The sequence below is a fragment of the Rhinolophus ferrumequinum genome, chromosome 15 (assembly GCF_004115265.2).
Source record: "Rhinolophus ferrumequinum isolate MPI-CBG mRhiFer1 chromosome 15, mRhiFer1_v1.p, whole genome shotgun sequence".
NCBI lineage: Eukaryota > Metazoa > Chordata > Mammalia > Chiroptera > Rhinolophidae > Rhinolophus > Rhinolophus ferrumequinum.
The window spans coordinates 9,448,592-9,466,766 of record NC_046298.1 but is presented as its reverse complement, the minus strand read 5'-3'; the positions used below and the strand labels follow the sequence as shown (position 1 = coordinate 9,466,766).

The 18,175-nt window shown below is 38.1% G+C and overlaps 2 protein-coding genes across 2 annotated transcripts in view; one reads left to right on the top strand and one right to left on the bottom strand.

Annotated features, from left to right (window-relative positions):
- BBS2 (Bardet-Biedl syndrome 2) overlaps positions 1-18,175 on the top strand; it is a 24,455-nt gene extending 6,280 nt beyond the window's left edge. The window contains exons 3-17 of the mRNA XM_033127862.1: positions 878-1,003; positions 1,261-1,323; positions 2,115-2,192; positions 4,954-5,058; positions 5,141-5,227; positions 7,714-7,849; positions 8,093-8,232; positions 9,144-9,288; positions 9,378-9,549; positions 10,175-10,304; positions 11,864-11,995; positions 12,482-12,619; positions 13,248-13,360; positions 16,847-16,995; positions 17,707-18,175. Of these exons, the coding sequence (XP_032983753.1) occupies positions 878-1,003; positions 1,261-1,323; positions 2,115-2,192; positions 4,954-5,058; positions 5,141-5,227; positions 7,714-7,849; positions 8,093-8,232; positions 9,144-9,288; positions 9,378-9,549; positions 10,175-10,304; positions 11,864-11,995; positions 12,482-12,619; positions 13,248-13,360; positions 16,847-16,995; positions 17,707-17,813 (1,821 nt within the window). The 3' untranslated portion in view covers positions 17,814-18,175. The remainder of the gene's footprint in view (positions 1-877; positions 1,004-1,260; positions 1,324-2,114; positions 2,193-4,953; positions 5,059-5,140; positions 5,228-7,713; positions 7,850-8,092; positions 8,233-9,143; positions 9,289-9,377; positions 9,550-10,174; positions 10,305-11,863; positions 11,996-12,481; positions 12,620-13,247; positions 13,361-16,846; positions 16,996-17,706) is intronic.
- Positions 9,521-18,175, bottom strand: part of OGFOD1 (2-oxoglutarate and iron dependent oxygenase domain containing 1) — a 31,323-nt gene continuing 22,668 nt past the window's right edge. The window contains exon 14 of the transcript XR_004425125.1: positions 9,521-9,634. The gene's annotated coding sequence lies outside the window, so the exon portion shown is untranslated. The remainder of the gene's footprint in view (positions 9,635-18,175) is intronic.

Below are 18,175 nucleotides of genomic sequence, written 5' to 3'. Positions count from 1 at the left end.
TTGTTGGCTATTTATATTTCTTCTCTAATGAATTTTCCATTTATTTATTTTTTTTGCTTGGGGAATTGAGCCTTTTCTTATTTATTTGCTTTGTAGTAACTCTTATTAACAAAAAATATTTAAAAACTGTCTTATGTATAGCAATTATTTTTCTCAGTTTACCATTTACTTTTTAACTTTATTTTTTGATTGATTGGCCATTTGGCAGTTTTGATTTCTTATGAAGTCTTTTCTTTATAGCCAATCTTTTTTTTTTAGAATAGTTTTCCCATTTAAAGATTGTGTAAGTAAAGATTGTTTTTCTGTACAATAAACAATTAGCGTTTACAAAGATGTCCTTGAATCTTCCAAAAATAAATTATGCTTTTGTACTTTACTCAAGAAGTCTGGGACATGTATTAATTCTGGATGGTAGGACTATAGGTGTTTGTTTTATCATTCTGTGTACTTTTTAGTAACTTTACAATGAAAACGATTACTAGTAAGAGAACTGGGAATAAGTCTTAAAATGATTTCCATTTAAAATGGTTAACATAGATGAGAAAAGTTTGGGTGTTTTAAAGGCCTAAGTCTTAACTCTCTAACAATTTGCCTGTAAACCTGGTGGTCCTAGAGAGCCTTGGCTTTTGTAGCAGCTTATTGTAGCAGGTCCATGTATAAGGCCAAGGGCCTGCGTGTATGCAGGACCTCTGCTCATCCGTGCAGAAGCACACATACGCCAGTGCCTGTCCTCAGCGGACAGCCTTGCACTGCCTCTCAGGTGACCATGTGGCTTCTCACAAATGATGACAGGAATTTGAGTATGAAGATAAGCGTGTGTTATCTTCAGTGTACCTGTGCACCGTTATCTGAGATTTTATCTTTTTTTCCTTCTTAGGTAGCAGATGGGGCCAACACAATTGTGTTGGGGATTCTGGGAGACATTTCCTCTCCTCTTGCAATTATTGGTGGGAATTGTGCTCTGCAGGGTTTTGATCATGAAGGAAATGATCTCTTTTGGACGGTATGAAGAACAAAACGTTCTCTTTAGTATTCTTAAATATGTTTACTTTTAACGTTCTTTATGTTTTGTTTGTGTTTTACCACTGACTATAATGAGTAAAACAAAATGGAACCATGTTTATAATTCTGCATGTTAAAGGATATGCAATTTGAATAACACCTGTTGGTGGTTTGTATAATCTACTCTTTCATGTAGCTAATATATTCAAATTAAGTGAAAAAAGATGGCATATTCATGATATTTGGTTTGATTTTCAGGTTACTGGAGATAATGTTCATTCCTTGGCCTTGTGTGACTTTGATGGTGATGGGAAGAAAGAGGTACGTGGGGGAGGAGACACTTCTCTTGTGTGTTCAGCTGAATAAATTCTCCTGTGACAGTGGTATTTGTGTTGAGGGAAGTGTTAGCTTCTCATGATTGATTTTGGGGCTCTGTTGCCTAAATGATGAGCTAACTGGCCTCATTTGTCTTTCTGCTCTCTTTTGAACAATAAATCACTTTGTCTAATACAAAAATCAAGGCCATGATGTTTCAAAGACACAGGACAGGGGGAGAGGGACCACAGTCGTGTTCACGATCTTATAACTTGCTTCTGATGCTTTGAGACCATATTAGTAAGTAGTTTTCAATTTTGGCCAACTTTTTCAGGAATGTCAATGTTTTAGAGATTGGCTCTTAGCTTTTGAGATTATTGTTATGCTTACTCTAGAAATTAGCTTCTTGAGCAGCCAGGGAAGTGCTGTGTTGGGCAGTGACTTACCCCTCTCTTGTCCATGGATACCGGGCTCTGGCTTTTGAAACGGGGCTTCCATCTGCAGGCAGAAAAGGGCTGAACCAGGAAGCATTTTCAGGTGCTTCAGTCTGGTAGGATGTGTAGCCCATGTAGCAGGATAAAATCTCTAGCAGCCAATTTTCTCCATTGACTAAATTTGTTGACCTGCGCATTAGAAGGTACCTTCCTGATCATTGGATTATTGGGAGACGGGAATTCTTGGGTAGCAGTAGCAACATACAAAACATTATGCAATTTTTTGTTTTATTTATGGAAATTTTTCTGTGTTCATTTGCTGAACTAAATATGCATGATGTTTTATTTTCTTTTCCCTTTCAGCTTCTTGTTGGATCTGAGGATTTTGACATCCGAGTTTTTAAAGAAGATGAGATTGTGGCAGAAATGACAGAAACAGAGGTAAGAAGTGCCACCTCAGAATTATGGTAACCTTAGGCAAGCTGGATCCGTCAAGTGTAGTATCTAAAGAGAGTGGTGGGACATCTCACAATCTAGTTTTAGGGTGAAAATTATGGGGATTAAACAGAGCTGTACATTACAGAGAAAGAAGTATTTAAAATCTTGTGGAAGATATATTGTGAAAAGACTGACTTAATAGGGGAAGATTATTGAGCACAAAGACATTTAACGAGTTATTACATCGTCGTCTTCATCATCATCATGGCAACCATTTATTGAGCACCTGATGTATGCCAGGCACTGTGTGTTAAGTGCTTTACATGAAGTAACTCATTTAACACTACAAAAACCCTCTTAGGAAGGAAATATTATAATTCCCAGTTTACAGATGAGGAAACTGACGTCATGTTGCTTAAGTTATTCATACAAGGTCCTGGCTATTAAGTGGCATGGTCAGGATTTGAACTTTTGTGCTTTATCTTCCTTCTCTTCATCATGTGTATTAAACGGGATTGAATAAAGTGCATAAATGAGGTTTTTATACTTTTTTTCTTCATTCAAATTAAGTACTTCTTAGGCACATTTCTCTGTAGGTGAACTTAAAAATTAGATGTTAGAGAGCTTGGCTAGTTTCTTTGTGATTAGAATTACTTCATATAATTGAACCTGATAATGTTTCTTGAAGACTTTAAACTTCATTTTTTAAAGCAGTGCCTAAGGTTGCCCTTATTCTTTGTAGTTTTGACATTCTTAGCATATAGCTGCTGGTTTTCCAGGATTGAGCAAGATGGAAACAGAAAAAAGAATTAGGGTAGTCTCAATGAAGGAAGGAAAAGAGGATGCAAGGAGCAGTGGATTTGAACACTGAATAAACAGGAAAAAAAGGAACAACAGAAGGGAGTCTTAGAGGTTAGAATGGTGGAGTTCTGCATAATTTAGTCAAATGGTGTTTGGGAGTCTATCAGAAAAGCTTGGGGACACTGGCCTCAAACACACACTTGACCATTTGTCCTTGCTTCTTGCCACTTATAAAAGCTGTCTAGGAGAGTCAGGCTTCTGTTCCCCTAACTACAAAAGGAGACCAAAAGGCAAAACTGGCACATTGATATACAAAGTGTTATCAACGAATTAAACTAATTTATCTTATAGCAAGAGCCATAGATGTTTACGTGGTCCTACTATTTATATATTCAGTTATACTTGTAAAGTGGTAGTTGTGGACAGAGAAGAAATGAAGGGGAGGATGAGTGCCAAAAGCAGCAGTCTGAAGATGTGTATCTGTACATCCGGTTCTGTTGTATGTATGCGCTAAACATGTGATTTTTCTGGAGATAGGGTCCTTAGCTTTCATTAGCCTCTTAGAGGGGTTTGCTACCTCCCCCTCCCCCCTGCAGAAACACCACCCTGAGACTTACTGGCCGGTAGGTGCTATGTCCTGCATTATTATTTCCCTTTCATTCAAGTTTATAGTAAATCTTTTCCCATTTGGTAGGAATCATTCAGGGTTGTTTTTTTCTGTTTATTGTCGATACTAGATGTGAGGGGAATGCATTCTTTGAAACACCTTTTTCCTAAATCTTAGAAAAAGCAGGGAGAACTTAAAATAGAACTAGGGATTTGAGGTGACAGTTGATCCTCTAGTCCACAAAAGAATGAAACTAGTGAACTAAGGAGGGCTAAGGGGCCTAGGGAGTATAGGACCAAATTTATGAATATGTGGACTTTATAAAACTGTTCATTTCGGGTTCATTTCCTCTCAGTTTGATTTTGCCCCTAGCTCAAATGTCTTTTCCCAGATCAGCAAAATCATAATTCATTTGGCGGTTGAACAATACTAAGTATTTCCAGAAGAATGCCTTGAACTAAGTAATTCTGAAATCCTACACAGCACTTTGTATTCAGAGTTAAGTGATGTGGGTGGTTTTGTAGAAAAGCTGTAGGCGTAGAGGAAATTATATAACGATTTTCTGCTATATAAAATTTATTTCTTAATATCTCTTGTACTCGGCTCAGAATTAGAAAGTAGATCCGCAGAATCATAGATATTATTAAGCTTTGGTTTTAACTTTAAAAGGTAATTTTGTTTGGTATCTAAAATTTTACCTTCTTGAGATGTTAAATCCCCAAACAGTCCTGTAAATATTTCTGTATAATATATGCATTCTGTATATTGTTACGTACATACACAGATCCATGTGCTTGGCTTTTTCACTTTTGGAAGGATTATATTTTTTTCTGAAAAATGTCTTTCATCTCTAGCAAAAAAAGAAATTGTCATAGAAAAGTAGACACCTAAAAGATACTCACCTATGGATTTTATAAGTCTTTTTAAAATTTAGACTGTGGGATTTTGTAAGTTAAGGAAATTAGAATAATCATTAAAACAGTTTGGGTTACTGTGTAGAACATCTGTTGTACGTACTCTAGATTTTGTGTATTCAGTTTATTTCCTCCCTAATCCCTCAATTTTATTGTTTTTTAAATTATTTGCTGAAACTTACCATGTAGTCTTGATCTAAAATAGCAAACTTTGTGAGTTTATTTCTGATTATCCACCTTGGAAACGTATGACATGGTCACAGAGAAGAGGAATACATTCCCCACTAATGGACTGAAAGTGCATTTAAATCTAATTTTAACACACTTGTAGCAAGGCATGCAATTTTATAAAGCCATTCTTCACATTAGTTTGACCCTTAATGAAAAGTTGTTGTGTTTTTATGTTTTGTTTTTTTTTTGTTTTTGTTTTGTTTTTTTGCAGATAATCACCTCTCTTTGCCCCATGTATGGTAGTCGATTTGGTTATGCCCTTTCCAATGGCACAGTTGGAGTTTACGACAAAACAGCCCGATACTGGAGAATTAAAGTTAGTAAGATTCAGACTGGATATTCAGGGATTTTATACATATTGAGAGACTTCTGCACTAATTATTGGAATTCCTTTTCAGTCCAAAAATCATGCCATGAGCATTCATGCTTTTGACCTTAATTCTGATGGAGTCTGTGAACTGATAACTGGTTGGTCCAATGGGAAGGTAAGTTTAAATAGCAGAGTTCAGCTATAATTCAAAGTAATAACGATCTGAGATATATTGGCTGTATGATTGAGAACAGTAACATGAGGATACAAACTTGCATTCCTTGGCTGTGCTTTCAAATTTAACTTCATCATCTTTCCACGTTTATTTCTTCCTGCTATAGTTCTGAACACTACAGAGTGAGTGAGTGTCCTTTTGGTCTTATGGCCCTATTTGGGGGGTAATCTCCTGAAGAGTCTTCCTAAATTTTTCCCTTGAAGGAATAAGAATCCATGAAGTCAGGATGATCGTAGGCATGGATCAGTAAAAAAAGGAATTTTAATAAGCGAATAATGAACTCTTTGTATAGCTCTTTTCTAATCTTAAAACTGACTGCAAACCTAGAATTAATGGAATAATCATATCATTCTATTTTCCCATAATTCCAAAATAAAATCTTTTTTGCTTTCTTTCCTAATTTTAAACTTTAAATCGAAATTTTCTACAGTCTTTTGGCAAGTCAGGATTGTCTTGTTAGAAACTGCCAAAGGAGCTGCCAGATCTCCATGGCTACCATTTGCCCTGGCTTTCTTGTCTGTCAGTGCTGCATTGCCTGGAGATCAGCTAATTTCTATCTTTTCTTCTTTGATTTTTCTTTACTTTTGGCCAGTACCTTGTAACCTTCCTTTGGTATTGTGTGAGGAACAGATTTTAAAAGTGTTATGTTGGTTCCTGCTTCTTCACTTGGTTTTGTCTTTGGTACGGGTTAAAATTTATAAAGGAAGACTATGTAGTTGTTTATTAAGAAACTTGAAAATCCATAAAATGGATTTTCTGGGGGAATATAAATTATTAAGATTGATTCAAGAATGAGAAATTACTAGACTTGAGAAGTTATCAAAAGTTACCTCCAAACAGAATTCTGGGGCTAGATGTTTTTTATAGTTAAACACTTTCAAAATGTTAAGGAATTTCTATTATATAATCTGTTCCTGAACACAAAAAAGATAAGAAAATTACACAGTTCATTATATAAGTAGAAAAACTGCTGATATCTAAACTTAACAGAAAAAGCATAGAAAAGGAAAATGTACAAATACAACATGTGAATGTAGATGAAAAAAATACTAAATAAAGACAACCAGCCAATTAACTTGGTCTTTAGCAGGTCATTTGTGGAGTCAGAGGGCCATCTGCTTTTCCAGGGCAAAATCTCCATGCTGGATAAAGCAAAAAAAGCAGAATATCCACAGAAATATTAATCTGTAGCCCTGCTTTTTAGTTAGCTGTTAACGCTCGTTTGCTAAATATTATGGAAATACAGTCCTGAAAGCCTTTAAGTAGCTAGAAACAAGCGAGTTTAGTTCAGTCTGAGTTAGCGGGTTGTGTTGATTGTTGAGTTTTGGTAAAATACAGGCCATTTGTTACTTCACAGGCATTAACATCCATAATTTTCAGGCTTCCGTGATGTTGTTATTAATAACATGGATACATGAATGTGATATTCTCCAGACAAGGGGTAGGAGTAGTAATAGGCTATGACCTAAAGTACTTCTTCGGTGCCAAGTTTTTCCCACATGGGTGTTTACGAAAAGACAAAATTAGCGAGTGGCACTGGTCATAGAGATGATCTCTCCACGAGATTTTCTATCGCTAGCCTTTTATTGATTATATTAATACGTGTTCTTGCTTAGAACAAAATCATCAGTTTAAATGGTTAGCCTTCACTGTCGTTTTTGGGATGCATTTGTTTCTGATGAGCCCGTTAATTCTTTGCCTCTCTTGGGAAGAGGAGATCAAAGGGGATAGGAGGACTCTCTCAAGTATCTCGGTAGTTTTGATGTGGAAGAAGTACTCTTAAACAGGGTTATTATAAAAGGTTGTATATATGGTGGAGGGTTGGGCTAGTTTGGCGTTTTTCAAACTTTAGACATAACTGTACATATGTATACATAATAAAGGTAAAATTTGTATAGAGAGCTCGTATTTCTCGTATACCTCTGTGTGCCTGGCCCTTTCTAAGTGGTTCACATGTGTCCTTCAGGCCTCACGCCAACCCTAAGAGGTGTAGGTGACCTCACTGTCCTCATGTTCTTGTCACTGATCCCCTGATGAGCAGACCAAGCACACAATGGTTAGGAAACCTGCCCACGGGCCCACGGATAGTAAGCAGCAAAGCTGGGATTAGAACCCGGGCAGTTTGGGCTTTTGCCCTCTGCTGTATATACTGTGTGTGCTGCCTCTCAGCTAGCCCATCTCCAAATGAAATATTATGTAAAGGCCAATATGGAAGACAATTTTTATTTCAAAAGAAGAGGAAACCTCAGCTGGTGAAGGCCTCTTTTGGGCCCCCCAGGACCCAGTGGTCATAGGTGCCTCCTCAGAAGCCACAGGGCTCCACAGAGTACTCTTGAAAACTGCAAAACGAAATGACCTTTAAAATGCTATTTTTTTTAAAAAAACTGTAGCCTAAGCGATTTTTCAAGTTCTTATTTTATTTTTAGGTTGATGCTCGAAGTGACCGAACTGGGGAGGTCATCTTCAAAGACAACTTTTCTTCTGCAATTGCTGGAGTGGTCGAGGGAGATTATCGGATGGATGGCCATGTCGAGTTAATCTGCTGCTCAGTGGACGGAGAAAGTAAATTGGGACGGGAACAATCCTTGAGAAGTCAGATTTTCCATTTGATTGGGTCAGAACATCAGGAAATTCCATCATGAAGTGTTTGTGTTGATATCCTCTTGTCCCTGTAAGTTCCCCTAAGTTGGGGAAATGAGAACCTAGGTGTGTGTTTGTAAGACCAGGTAATCGGTGACTTAAAAGTAGACCTGGCTATCCCTGGGAGTTTCCGTAGTGTGGTGAGTGTTTCTTCCTTCTGTTCAGTCCGGGGCTACCTGCCAGGCACGGCTGAGACGAGAGGGAACCTCATGGACACCAGCATAGAGCAGGATTTGATCCGAGAGCTGAGTCAGAAAAAACAGAATCTGTTGCTGGAACTCCATAACTATGAAGAAAATGCCAAGGTAGGTCCTATCGTGAAGGGGAAATGGCATCTGAAAAGTTGAGGAAGACCACGAGGATTAGCAAACGTGACAGAAGAATGAGAATGGCAGCGTCTGCCACCGAGCGGCTCCCTCCGACCCGCTGGCAGAGGGCAGATCTCTTCAGCCCTTTCGCCTGAGTCAGAATTGAGAGGGCATGGTTCTTTTCATCTAGAAACTCCACTTCCAGGCAGCTGAACGACAGAAGTCTTTGCCTGAGCGGTCAAGGACACTGACGGCAGCTCTGTTTGTAGCAGTGAACAGTGGGAAGCAACTTACATGTTGACCAGCAGTAGGGGAGTATATGCTGGGGAATGTTAAGCAGCTCAGAAGAGGGAGGTATATATATATATATATATATATATATATACTTGGACTGACATGGAAGGATATCTGTGGTATTATTAAAGTGAAAAACAGAGGAACAATATGTATGGACTATCTTGTATCTTTTCAAAAACATAAAAAGTGACAGCTACAGAAGCTGTGCGTGTGTATGTGCGTGCGTGCGTGTGTGTGTGTATGTACGTGTATGTATCAAACTGCCAGAGGACGAGCTAGGGAGTAGGATTTTAATTTGTCCTGTCATGCATACCTGTATTTGAATTTGCTATACTAAGTGAGTTTTATTTTGGTATTTTAATAGGACAGTATAACAAAGTGTAAAAGGCATGCTGGGGTACAGTGGAGCCTACACACAGAAAGGGACAAGGGTACTTTTGCTTGGGAACAGGCCAGGTGGAGCAAGGGGGCACTCAGGAGGCGAGTCCTCTGAATTCCAAAGCATCATGACCAGTGCGTCTATTGAAGCAGAATAACCGTATTATTTAATGTGGACATTCGTTCGCTGTTTTGGTGACGGATGAGTTGGAAGCCAGTGGGCTGTTTTGCAGGCTGAACTGAGCAGTCCACCCAACGAGGCGGATGGGCAGCGGGGCGTCATCCCAGCCAACACAAAGCTCCACACCGCCCTCTCAGTCAATCTGGGGAACGAGACTCAGGATGCTCACGCAGAACTCTGCATTTCTACGTCGAATGGTAAGAAGCGATTTTCAACTGGCATTTCTAGGTACCTGTGCCATCTGGGAGTGGCCCTTGAACTGTTTGTTGTTCTCTCTTCCCTGCAGACACCATCATCCGAGCGGTGCTGATCTTTGCTGAGGGAATTTTTCTAGGTGAAAGCCACGTGGTACACCCCAGCGTTCACAACCTTTCCAGCTCCATCCGCATCCCGATCACGCCTCCCAAAGATGTGCCTGTGGATCTGCACTTGAAAACCTTCGTGGGTTACAGAAGCAGGTGAGCCTTTGCGAGTCACAGGTCACTTCCAGAGAGCACTCAGCGGAGGACAAGACTTGTAGATTTTTCCACTATGCCAGGGATTCTGTGGGGCCAGACGAGCCATTTAATAGTTCTACCCACCCAGGCAAGGTTTCCCACAACCTTTTATATCCCTAACTTGAAATCTTAAAAAAAAAAAAAAAAAGGTGTTTAAGTTTAAGATGGTTATTTTCTGGTTTTAGTCTGATGATTTTATAATCACAAAAGTTCAAGAAATTAATTGATGATTTGCCAACTTCTAGTTGTGACCACTAAGACTATAGGGTTGGGATGTATATATTAGAATTATATATAACCTCAGCTAGCGAAGAAAAACCACTGGATTTGTGGAATGTGCCTTTTCACATTCCTTTAAGGGTGTTTTAAACCCTTGGCACATGTATGCGTGTATGTAGACTCGTGTTCTCTCTAAATCCCAAACCCCATTACTGTAGTACTGTACAAGTTTGGGGGGATTTTTTTCATCATGAAACCCTTAAATATCAACCTGATGACTCAGTAGTGACTTTATTTTTGGGGGACTTGCACTTTGGAATAACATTCCACGGGAAACTATTGTCTCTGTTCCATTGTTTGGCCACAGCACCCAGTTCCATGTATTTGAACTGACAAGACAGCTGCCCCGATTCTCCATGTATGCGCTGACCAGCCCGGACTCTGCCCGCGAGCCACTCAGCTATGTCAACTTTGTCATCGCAGAGCGGGCCCCGAGAGTGAGCATCTGCCTTTTTTCTTTCAATACTTTTGCACTTTAGAATCCTTTGGATGTTATTTCTTAGAAGGGAGGAATTACACAAATGAGTTGTTTGGCAGCAGTACATATGACATGACAGAGTTATTTGCTTAGAGTTGGTTTATAGTCTGTAACAAAAATATTGCTAAAATATCTCCTCTCACTTTGAAAAAATGCACACCTTATTTGAGCAATCCTTAGTTACCGATGAATTCTTACCAGTTTTTAATTCCCAGTTTCTCATTACGATCTTACTGTGGTTGTCCTGACCTAGTGTTTCAAGAGAGTGGGCCTTGGCACTGGGAACATTTTTGGGTTCAAATACTAATTAAACGAATTAAATTAACTAATTAACTTAACTGATTAAATTCTTAGTGATCTTGGGGAATGCCTCTCAAGTCTTGAGCCTCAATTTCCTTATGTGTGAGGCTATTTTTACCTCACAGGGGCCCCTGGAGATTACATAATTGATGTGACAGCACCTTGAAGGTTTAAAGGGCTGACACCAGTGGATGTGAACCATGGCTGGACTTCAGAATGCTCAGTGAGGCTTTTTAATCATGTAGATTCTCAGGCCCCTGCCCAGTCTGTGGAAGTGGGACCTTCCAAAAGGTCTCATGGGGTTCTGATGTGGGACCTGTGTTACAAACCATTGTAAAGTACAATTATTAATATGGAAGCTTATTGTTTACTTATCGTGTGGACGTAGCTCTGTCTGTGCACACATAGTTCATTTAAAAGTTTTTAAAGAATGGACCGGAATAGCTTTAACCAGACTACGTTGTCCATGATATAGCCATAGAAGAGCTATCGTGTAAACAGAATTAGCATCATACCTGAGTCGTTTCTACATTGCATTTAAGATTGTCTAAGTCGAAAATGCTAGTAAATGATGCAGGCTGTGGGGCCAGACACAATTATGAATGCTATTTAAGAACACGTATGAGGAGGGAAAAGGGAATGTGGTTAGTGTTTTCTTGGTGGCGGTAAGGTATTCTTTGTTTACCAACCAGTGAAACGAGAAAGAGGGATAACTCTCAATTGGGCGGATGGGTGGCTCAATTGTTTAGAGCGTGATCTCTGGGCAACAGGGTTGCTGGTTCGATTCCCACATGGTCCAGTGAGCTGAACCCTCTGAAACTAGAATGAAGATGACAAGCTGCTGCTGAGCTGCCACGGAGCTGCCACTGAGCTCCCAGGCGGCCGGATGGCTCAGTTGGTTGGAGCGTGTGCTCTCAACCACAAGGTTGCCAGTTTGACTCCTGCAAGGGATGGTGGGCTGTACCCCTTGCAACTAAGATTGAACAATAGCAACTGGACTTGGAGCTGAGCTGCACCCTCCACAACTAAGATTGAAAGGACAACAACTTGACTTGGAGCTAATGGGTCGTGGGAAAAACACACTGTTCCCCAATAAAGTCCTGGAAATACACAGTTCCCCAATAAAGTCTTGTTCCCCTTCCCCAATAAAATCTTAAGAAAAAAAAGAATGATTGTACTTTAAAAATGGACGTTCATTTCATCCTATTCATTTTTTAGGTTGTTATATGGCTCAACCAGAACTTTCTGTTACCAGAAGACACTAACATTCAGAATGCTCCATTTCAAGTGTGTTTCACCTCCTTACGGAATGGTGGCCAGCTGTATATAAAAATAAAACTTAGTGGAGAGGTAATGTTTACTATCATGGGCATAGATTTCTCATGTAGTGTTTATCATTTAGTGCAAAGTGAGGTGGGTTACACCAATCTCAAGGTTGAAAACCACGCGTTTCAACTTAGTCTGTTAGTGTTAATCATATTAGACACTGGGGTATAGTCTAGAACAGTGGTTTTCTGCCTCCCTCCCTCCTTTCCTCCTTCCCTTCAGCCTGTCCTCGTCTAATTTGGGAAGGGTTAGGAATACAGAGGTGAACAGAAACATTTTCATTGTTTGAATGATTTGGCTGTTTATAAGGCTAAAGGATTGGTCTTCTAGTTTACTGCTAGAAATAACAAATGTGGTTTGTAATTTCCTTGAGGGCTAAAGCCTATCTTCATCATCCCATATAAAATTATGCTCAATAAATGTGTTGATTATGGGAAAATTCAGGTAATTTCTACTAAGTTTGTCTTTAATATCTGAGGATGCTCAACTTGTCCTTTTTTCTCTGGATAGATCACTGTAAATACTGATGATATTGATTTGGCTGGTGATATCATCCAGTCGATGGCATCGTCTTTTGCTATTGAAGACCTTCAGGTAGAAGCGGATTTCCCCATCTACTTTGAGGAATTACGAAAGGTGCTAGTTAAGGTGAGGGCACCTGGGTGGCTGCAATTGTGAGAATGTGGTAGGTCTAATAGTGTTTGAAGTGTTTCTCTTAGGAAACTGTACGTATGTTATGTGATAGTCATGTTTTAAATAATTTTTGCAAATTCTTAAAATCAAAATTGAACTAGTATTGGAGAGCTCATTAAAGGATTTCTTTTACAAAAGTGAGTGGTTAGCTCTTGACCACCCTGCCTTCTATGTTTGGTTTAGGGGAATACTTTAAAAAAATATATCGCAGTTTCCTTTGCTAACCCTTCATCTTATCTGTTGTATTTATTTACTCTTTGGTTTAATGCTTTGCAACAACACAAATTCAAAAGAAAAAGAACAATCGTGATTGGCCCCAAATTATAACAGTATTCCCGCCCCAGACCCCTAAAATGTTAATATGTGTGTTGCTAGGGCTACCGAGACTAAGACATGGAATGGCATCTTGAGTGTTAGAGGCAGCATAGACCAGTTATTTCATTGAGGAGGAGGTGAAATAATGGGGAGTTAAGATGGTACAAGTAAACGGGGAAGAAAGTGGCCTTGGTTTTGGTGGACAGTGTCTTCTCAACCTGTCTAGTTAGGGAGGCCGGTTTAATTCCTGAGTGTTCATGGTCTCCAGGTGGATGAGTACCATTCAATGCATCAGAAGCTCAGCGCTGACATGGCTGATAATTCTAATCTGATCCGGAGTTTGCTGGTCCGAGCTGAGGATGCTCGTCTGATGAGGGACATGTGAGTATTTACTGTCGCTAGGAACAGGTACAAGGTTAAAAATGTGAGCAACGTGGAATAGCGACTCGCAGATGCTTCTGACAGGAGTGTAAATTGGCACAAGGACTTCGGAAAATAACTTGGCATAATCAGTAATGTTGAAAATGTGCATGATTATGACCCAGCAAGTCTCCTGGTTTATAACCCAGAGAAATTCGTGCACATATGAACCAGGATATTTGTACAAGAATGTTCACAAAGGCATTGTTTATAAAAATCGCAAAGTGGAAACAATCCAAACTAGCATCAACAGTATCATGGATAAATTGTGATATATCCGTCCAGTGGAGAACCACACTCAATGAGAATGCAGGTGTCTCAGTGCCATGTGACAACATGGACTAATCTTATAAGCGTAATGGAGATGGAAAGAAGACTTAAAAGAATACGTAGAAAATGCTTCCATTTATATTCATTTGGAAATAGACGCAACTGTATCCTTTGAAGAGCATACACAGATGGTAAGAATATACAGATGCGCAGGGAAGAGATTATCATACAAGATAGTATTTTCTCCTGGGGAGGAGGGATGTTCAGAAAGAGCACATTCGGAAGGAAGCTTCTGGGATGCTGGAAGTGTCCTTTTTCTTGACTTGCTTAACCAACATTTGCTCTGTGAATTTTCCTGAATGTGTTTTACATAATAAAAAGGTGAAAACAAGTACGTGCAGGTCTAGCTTCTTGCTTGTTTAGATGCAAAATTTATCTTGGCAATAAAATGTACTGAGGTGGATTCACTAAAATAGTTGACCAAATAGATGAGGCTTATTTGTATATATTAGAGGCAAGAGTGTGCCCAAGGTGCTGCTTGTGTTTTTTCCTGAAAGGACCAAATTATTGGCAAATAATTAAAATGCTGTTGTCCAGAAGTAAATGATTTTTAAAATACTTGTTGAAAATTTCAAACACATACAAAAGTCGATTAAATAGTATAGTGATTTCCTATAGAGCAGCCACCTAGCTTCAATAGTCAACTAACAGCTGGTGTTTCATTTCTACATTCACCTTCTTTCTATTCCAGGCACTGTATTATTTGGAAGCAAATTCCAGACATCATATAATTTCAGCCACAAATATTTCAGACAACGGGCCTTTAACAAATATATAGTATGAGCCCTTTGCTTAGATTTTTAAAAAATTTGTTTCATTTTTGGTTTTGTCTTATAAAAGCTTCTTAAAAATTTTATGTAGTCAAACTGACCAGTCTTTTTCTTAATACTACTACATTTTAAGTTAAAGTTAGAATAGTTTTCTTAACTCTCAGGTTATGGAGTAATTCACCTGTGCTTTCTTTTATGTTTTCTTGTATGTTTTCATTTTTTACATTTAAGTCTCTGTTCCAGTTAAGAGTTTATCCTGGTGTTCAGTGTAAGTAATAAATTTAGTTTTATCCTTTTCTATGATTATCACAGATTTAATACTATTACTTTAAGGTCTGTTTTCCCACTGATTTGAGATGCTGCCTTTACATTTCCACATGCAGTGAATCTATTTCTGGATTTTCTATACAGTTCTATTGGTCAGTCTTGTCTCTTCATTGGACGGTACCATTCTTCTTAGAAGCTTTGTATGTTTTAGTATCTGATATGGCTAGGTGCTCCTCCCCTAATCTGTTGCTCTTTGCTTTCATGTTTTCCTGGCTACTTGTGCTTGTTTGTTCTTTCTGGTGAATTTTATTATAAATTTTTTTTAGATCCGCAAAAGTATTTTTATTGGGATCATGTTACATTTATTAACTTAGGAAGAACTAACATTGTTACAATAATGTTCATTCAGTCTTACTAGCTAAGAACATGGTAAATGTTCTTTAATTTTGTTCAAGTCATGTTTTATGTCTTTCAGGAGTGTTTTGTGATTTTCTTTATGTAGGTATTGGACATTTCTTATTAAGTTTAAAGTTAGATATTTTCTTTTTGCAATTATAAATAGGATCTTCCACGTCATATCTTCTTTTTCATTTGTTGAACACGATTTTTATATGTTGATTTTTATAATCTACTTTATTAAACTCTTATAGTTTATAGAGTTATTCCAGATGTATACTTGTATCGTTTGTAATTGAAATAATTTTACCTCTTAACTTTCCAATTCATTTGCTTCCAGTTGTTTTCTTCAAGGTATATATTTGCTTTTTCTGGCCAACTTTATCTCTAGGGCCCATTTTTTTTCCTTTCTCTCTGGCTTTATTTATTAGTTTTTTAAGTCAAAGAGCTATTGCCGACTTTAGGCATTTAACTGTGCTAAACTGGAGGAAAGTGACCACCAACCTCTAAATTCCTTTCATTCTGATATTTTCTATTTAGAGACTCTCGTGTATATATTTGCTGTTACTTTCTAAAGTCATGCAGTAAATTAGCCCTTATTACGTTTATATTTCAATAAATTTGGAGAAACATACAGTTGTGTTGTTGCTACCACAGTCAAGACAGAGTATTCCATCATCTTAGCACTTCTCTGCATTGGTACCCCTCCTGCCGTCCAGTCCCTGGCAACCACTGAACTGATTTCCCTCCTTATAATTTTTCCTTTTGCAAAATGTCACATAAATGGAATCATACATTATATAGCCTTTGGAGTCTGGCTTTTTTCAGTTACCATAATGCCTTTGGAATTCATCCATGTTGCACGTATCAGTAGTTTGTTCCTTTTTATTGCCGAATAGTATTTCATTGTATAGATAAACCATACTTGGTTTAACCATTCACCAAATGACATTTGGATTGTTTTCAGACTTTGATGATTGTGAATGAAGTTGCTATAAACATTTGCTTATAGGATTTTTGCAGACGTGTTTTCATTTCTTTTGGGTAAATAACTTGTAATGGGATTGCTAGGTGGTATAGTAAGTATATATTTTACTTTGTAAGAAACTGCCCCGTCATTTTCCAAAGTAGCTGTTCCACTTTGCATTTCCATCAGCAGTGCACGAGAGTTCCAGTTGCTCCACGTCCTTGCCAGCATTTGGTATTACCAGTTTATTTTATTTTAGTCATTTTAATTGTTGTGTAATAATATCTCACTGTGGTTTTAAGCTTATGAAGCTGAATCTGTTAATTGTCTAAAAATATTTGATTAAGAATTGGTGCATTTTGTCTAATGAGTATTAATCTGAAACTTGGAAGACAGTCTATCATCTTGCTCACTTTTCTCTACCCCCACCCCCCGCCCCAGCACAGTGGGCACTTGATAATCCTTGGCTCTTAAATTACACAACCCATGCACCAATAACCAAGGAAGACCACTTGTCTTCCACCTATTTGGATGAAATATTAATATTTTGATAGACTTCTCAGTGTTTTCAAAGTAAACTTTAGCAGTTACCCTGTTTTACTGATAATACAGCTAAAAATTTGGTGCCTTCTTTATGAATCTAAGACATTTGCAAGTTTTTTCACTTAAACCTGCCATATTGAGGTAGTGATGTTACATTTTTATTGAGTTACACAGGAAAACAATGAAGAATCGCTATATGGAACTCTACGACCTTAATAAAGATTTGATAAATGGATATAAAATTCGCTGTAACAATCACACAGAGCTATTGGGAAACCTCAAAGCAGTAAATCAAGCAATTCAAAGAGCAGGTCGGCTGCGTGGTGAGTCCTTTCGTAGCACTGTAATTAGAGATTTTGGGGTGAGAACCATTGAAGATTCTGGTAGCTTCAAAAATTCATATTGGGGCCTGTATCTATAAAGATACTTTTAATACTCAAGCTGGCACCAGTCACTTGAGTTTCAGTCAGACTGTTATTTGGCTTTAGTTAGTCTCCAGTTTTCAAAGAGAAAGAAAGCTTTTAGCAACTTTTCTTAGATTGTGCTGCATCCTCTAAAGAAAAACCTCGTGGCATATGCCCAAGAGGAAAGGCTTACATACCCTATTAGAGAAAAAGAGAGACTGAAGATTAATGAATTAAATGTCCGACTTAAAGTAAAATGTAGAAAAAGAATGACAGTAAACCAAAGGAAGCAGAAACATAGCCAGAGATTTATACCTAAAATCTGTTTTGGGTCAGTGCTGTTCACCTCCTTTTAGAAATAATCTTTGGTAGGTGAATATGAGCTTTGATCCTTTTGTGGTAACACTGACTTTTGGTTTCTGTGTTTGAGATGGATTCTAGTTTTGGTTTATGATAAATTCCCTCACAAAGGTATCTTTTTAGGGAGTGGTAAGATACATTAGTTGAATTTGTACTGCCTGTAACTCTTTCCTATCCTAGTTTTATGCTGTTTTAAAGCTGGCTCTCATTTATAATTTCACTCTTAATAATCTTTTGGATTGTACTGATTTGATGTTTCTTCTCATACAGTTGGAAAACCAAAGAACCAGGTGATTACTGCTTGTCGGGATGCGATTCGAAGCAACAACACCAACATGCTGTTCAGAATCATGCGGGTGGGGACAGCTTCTTCATAGGCGAGGAAAGAATAGGTAATGAAGTTCCTAGAAAGTGTTTTCCCTAAAAATTTGCTTTGGATCACATCCTGGTGAACCCAAGGTGCTAAGAATGAAAACCACCTTGGTGAATTGTACAAATGAAAGACAAAGCATTGCTTCTGAAAAGGTTATTCACTTTCTATTTTTAAAATTCATAGTACAGTTGCCAAATAAAACTAGGTTTGTAGGGAGGAAGGTGAATACTTTTGAAACGCTAGGGCCTCAAAGTCCAGTTTTTCTGTATGTATGTAAAGTTGGTGTATAGATACATCTTTTTTTTCTAATTGAATTTGTAATTTTAAAATGGGTTATCTGCGTTTTCATTAAAATTTAAAGGTGTT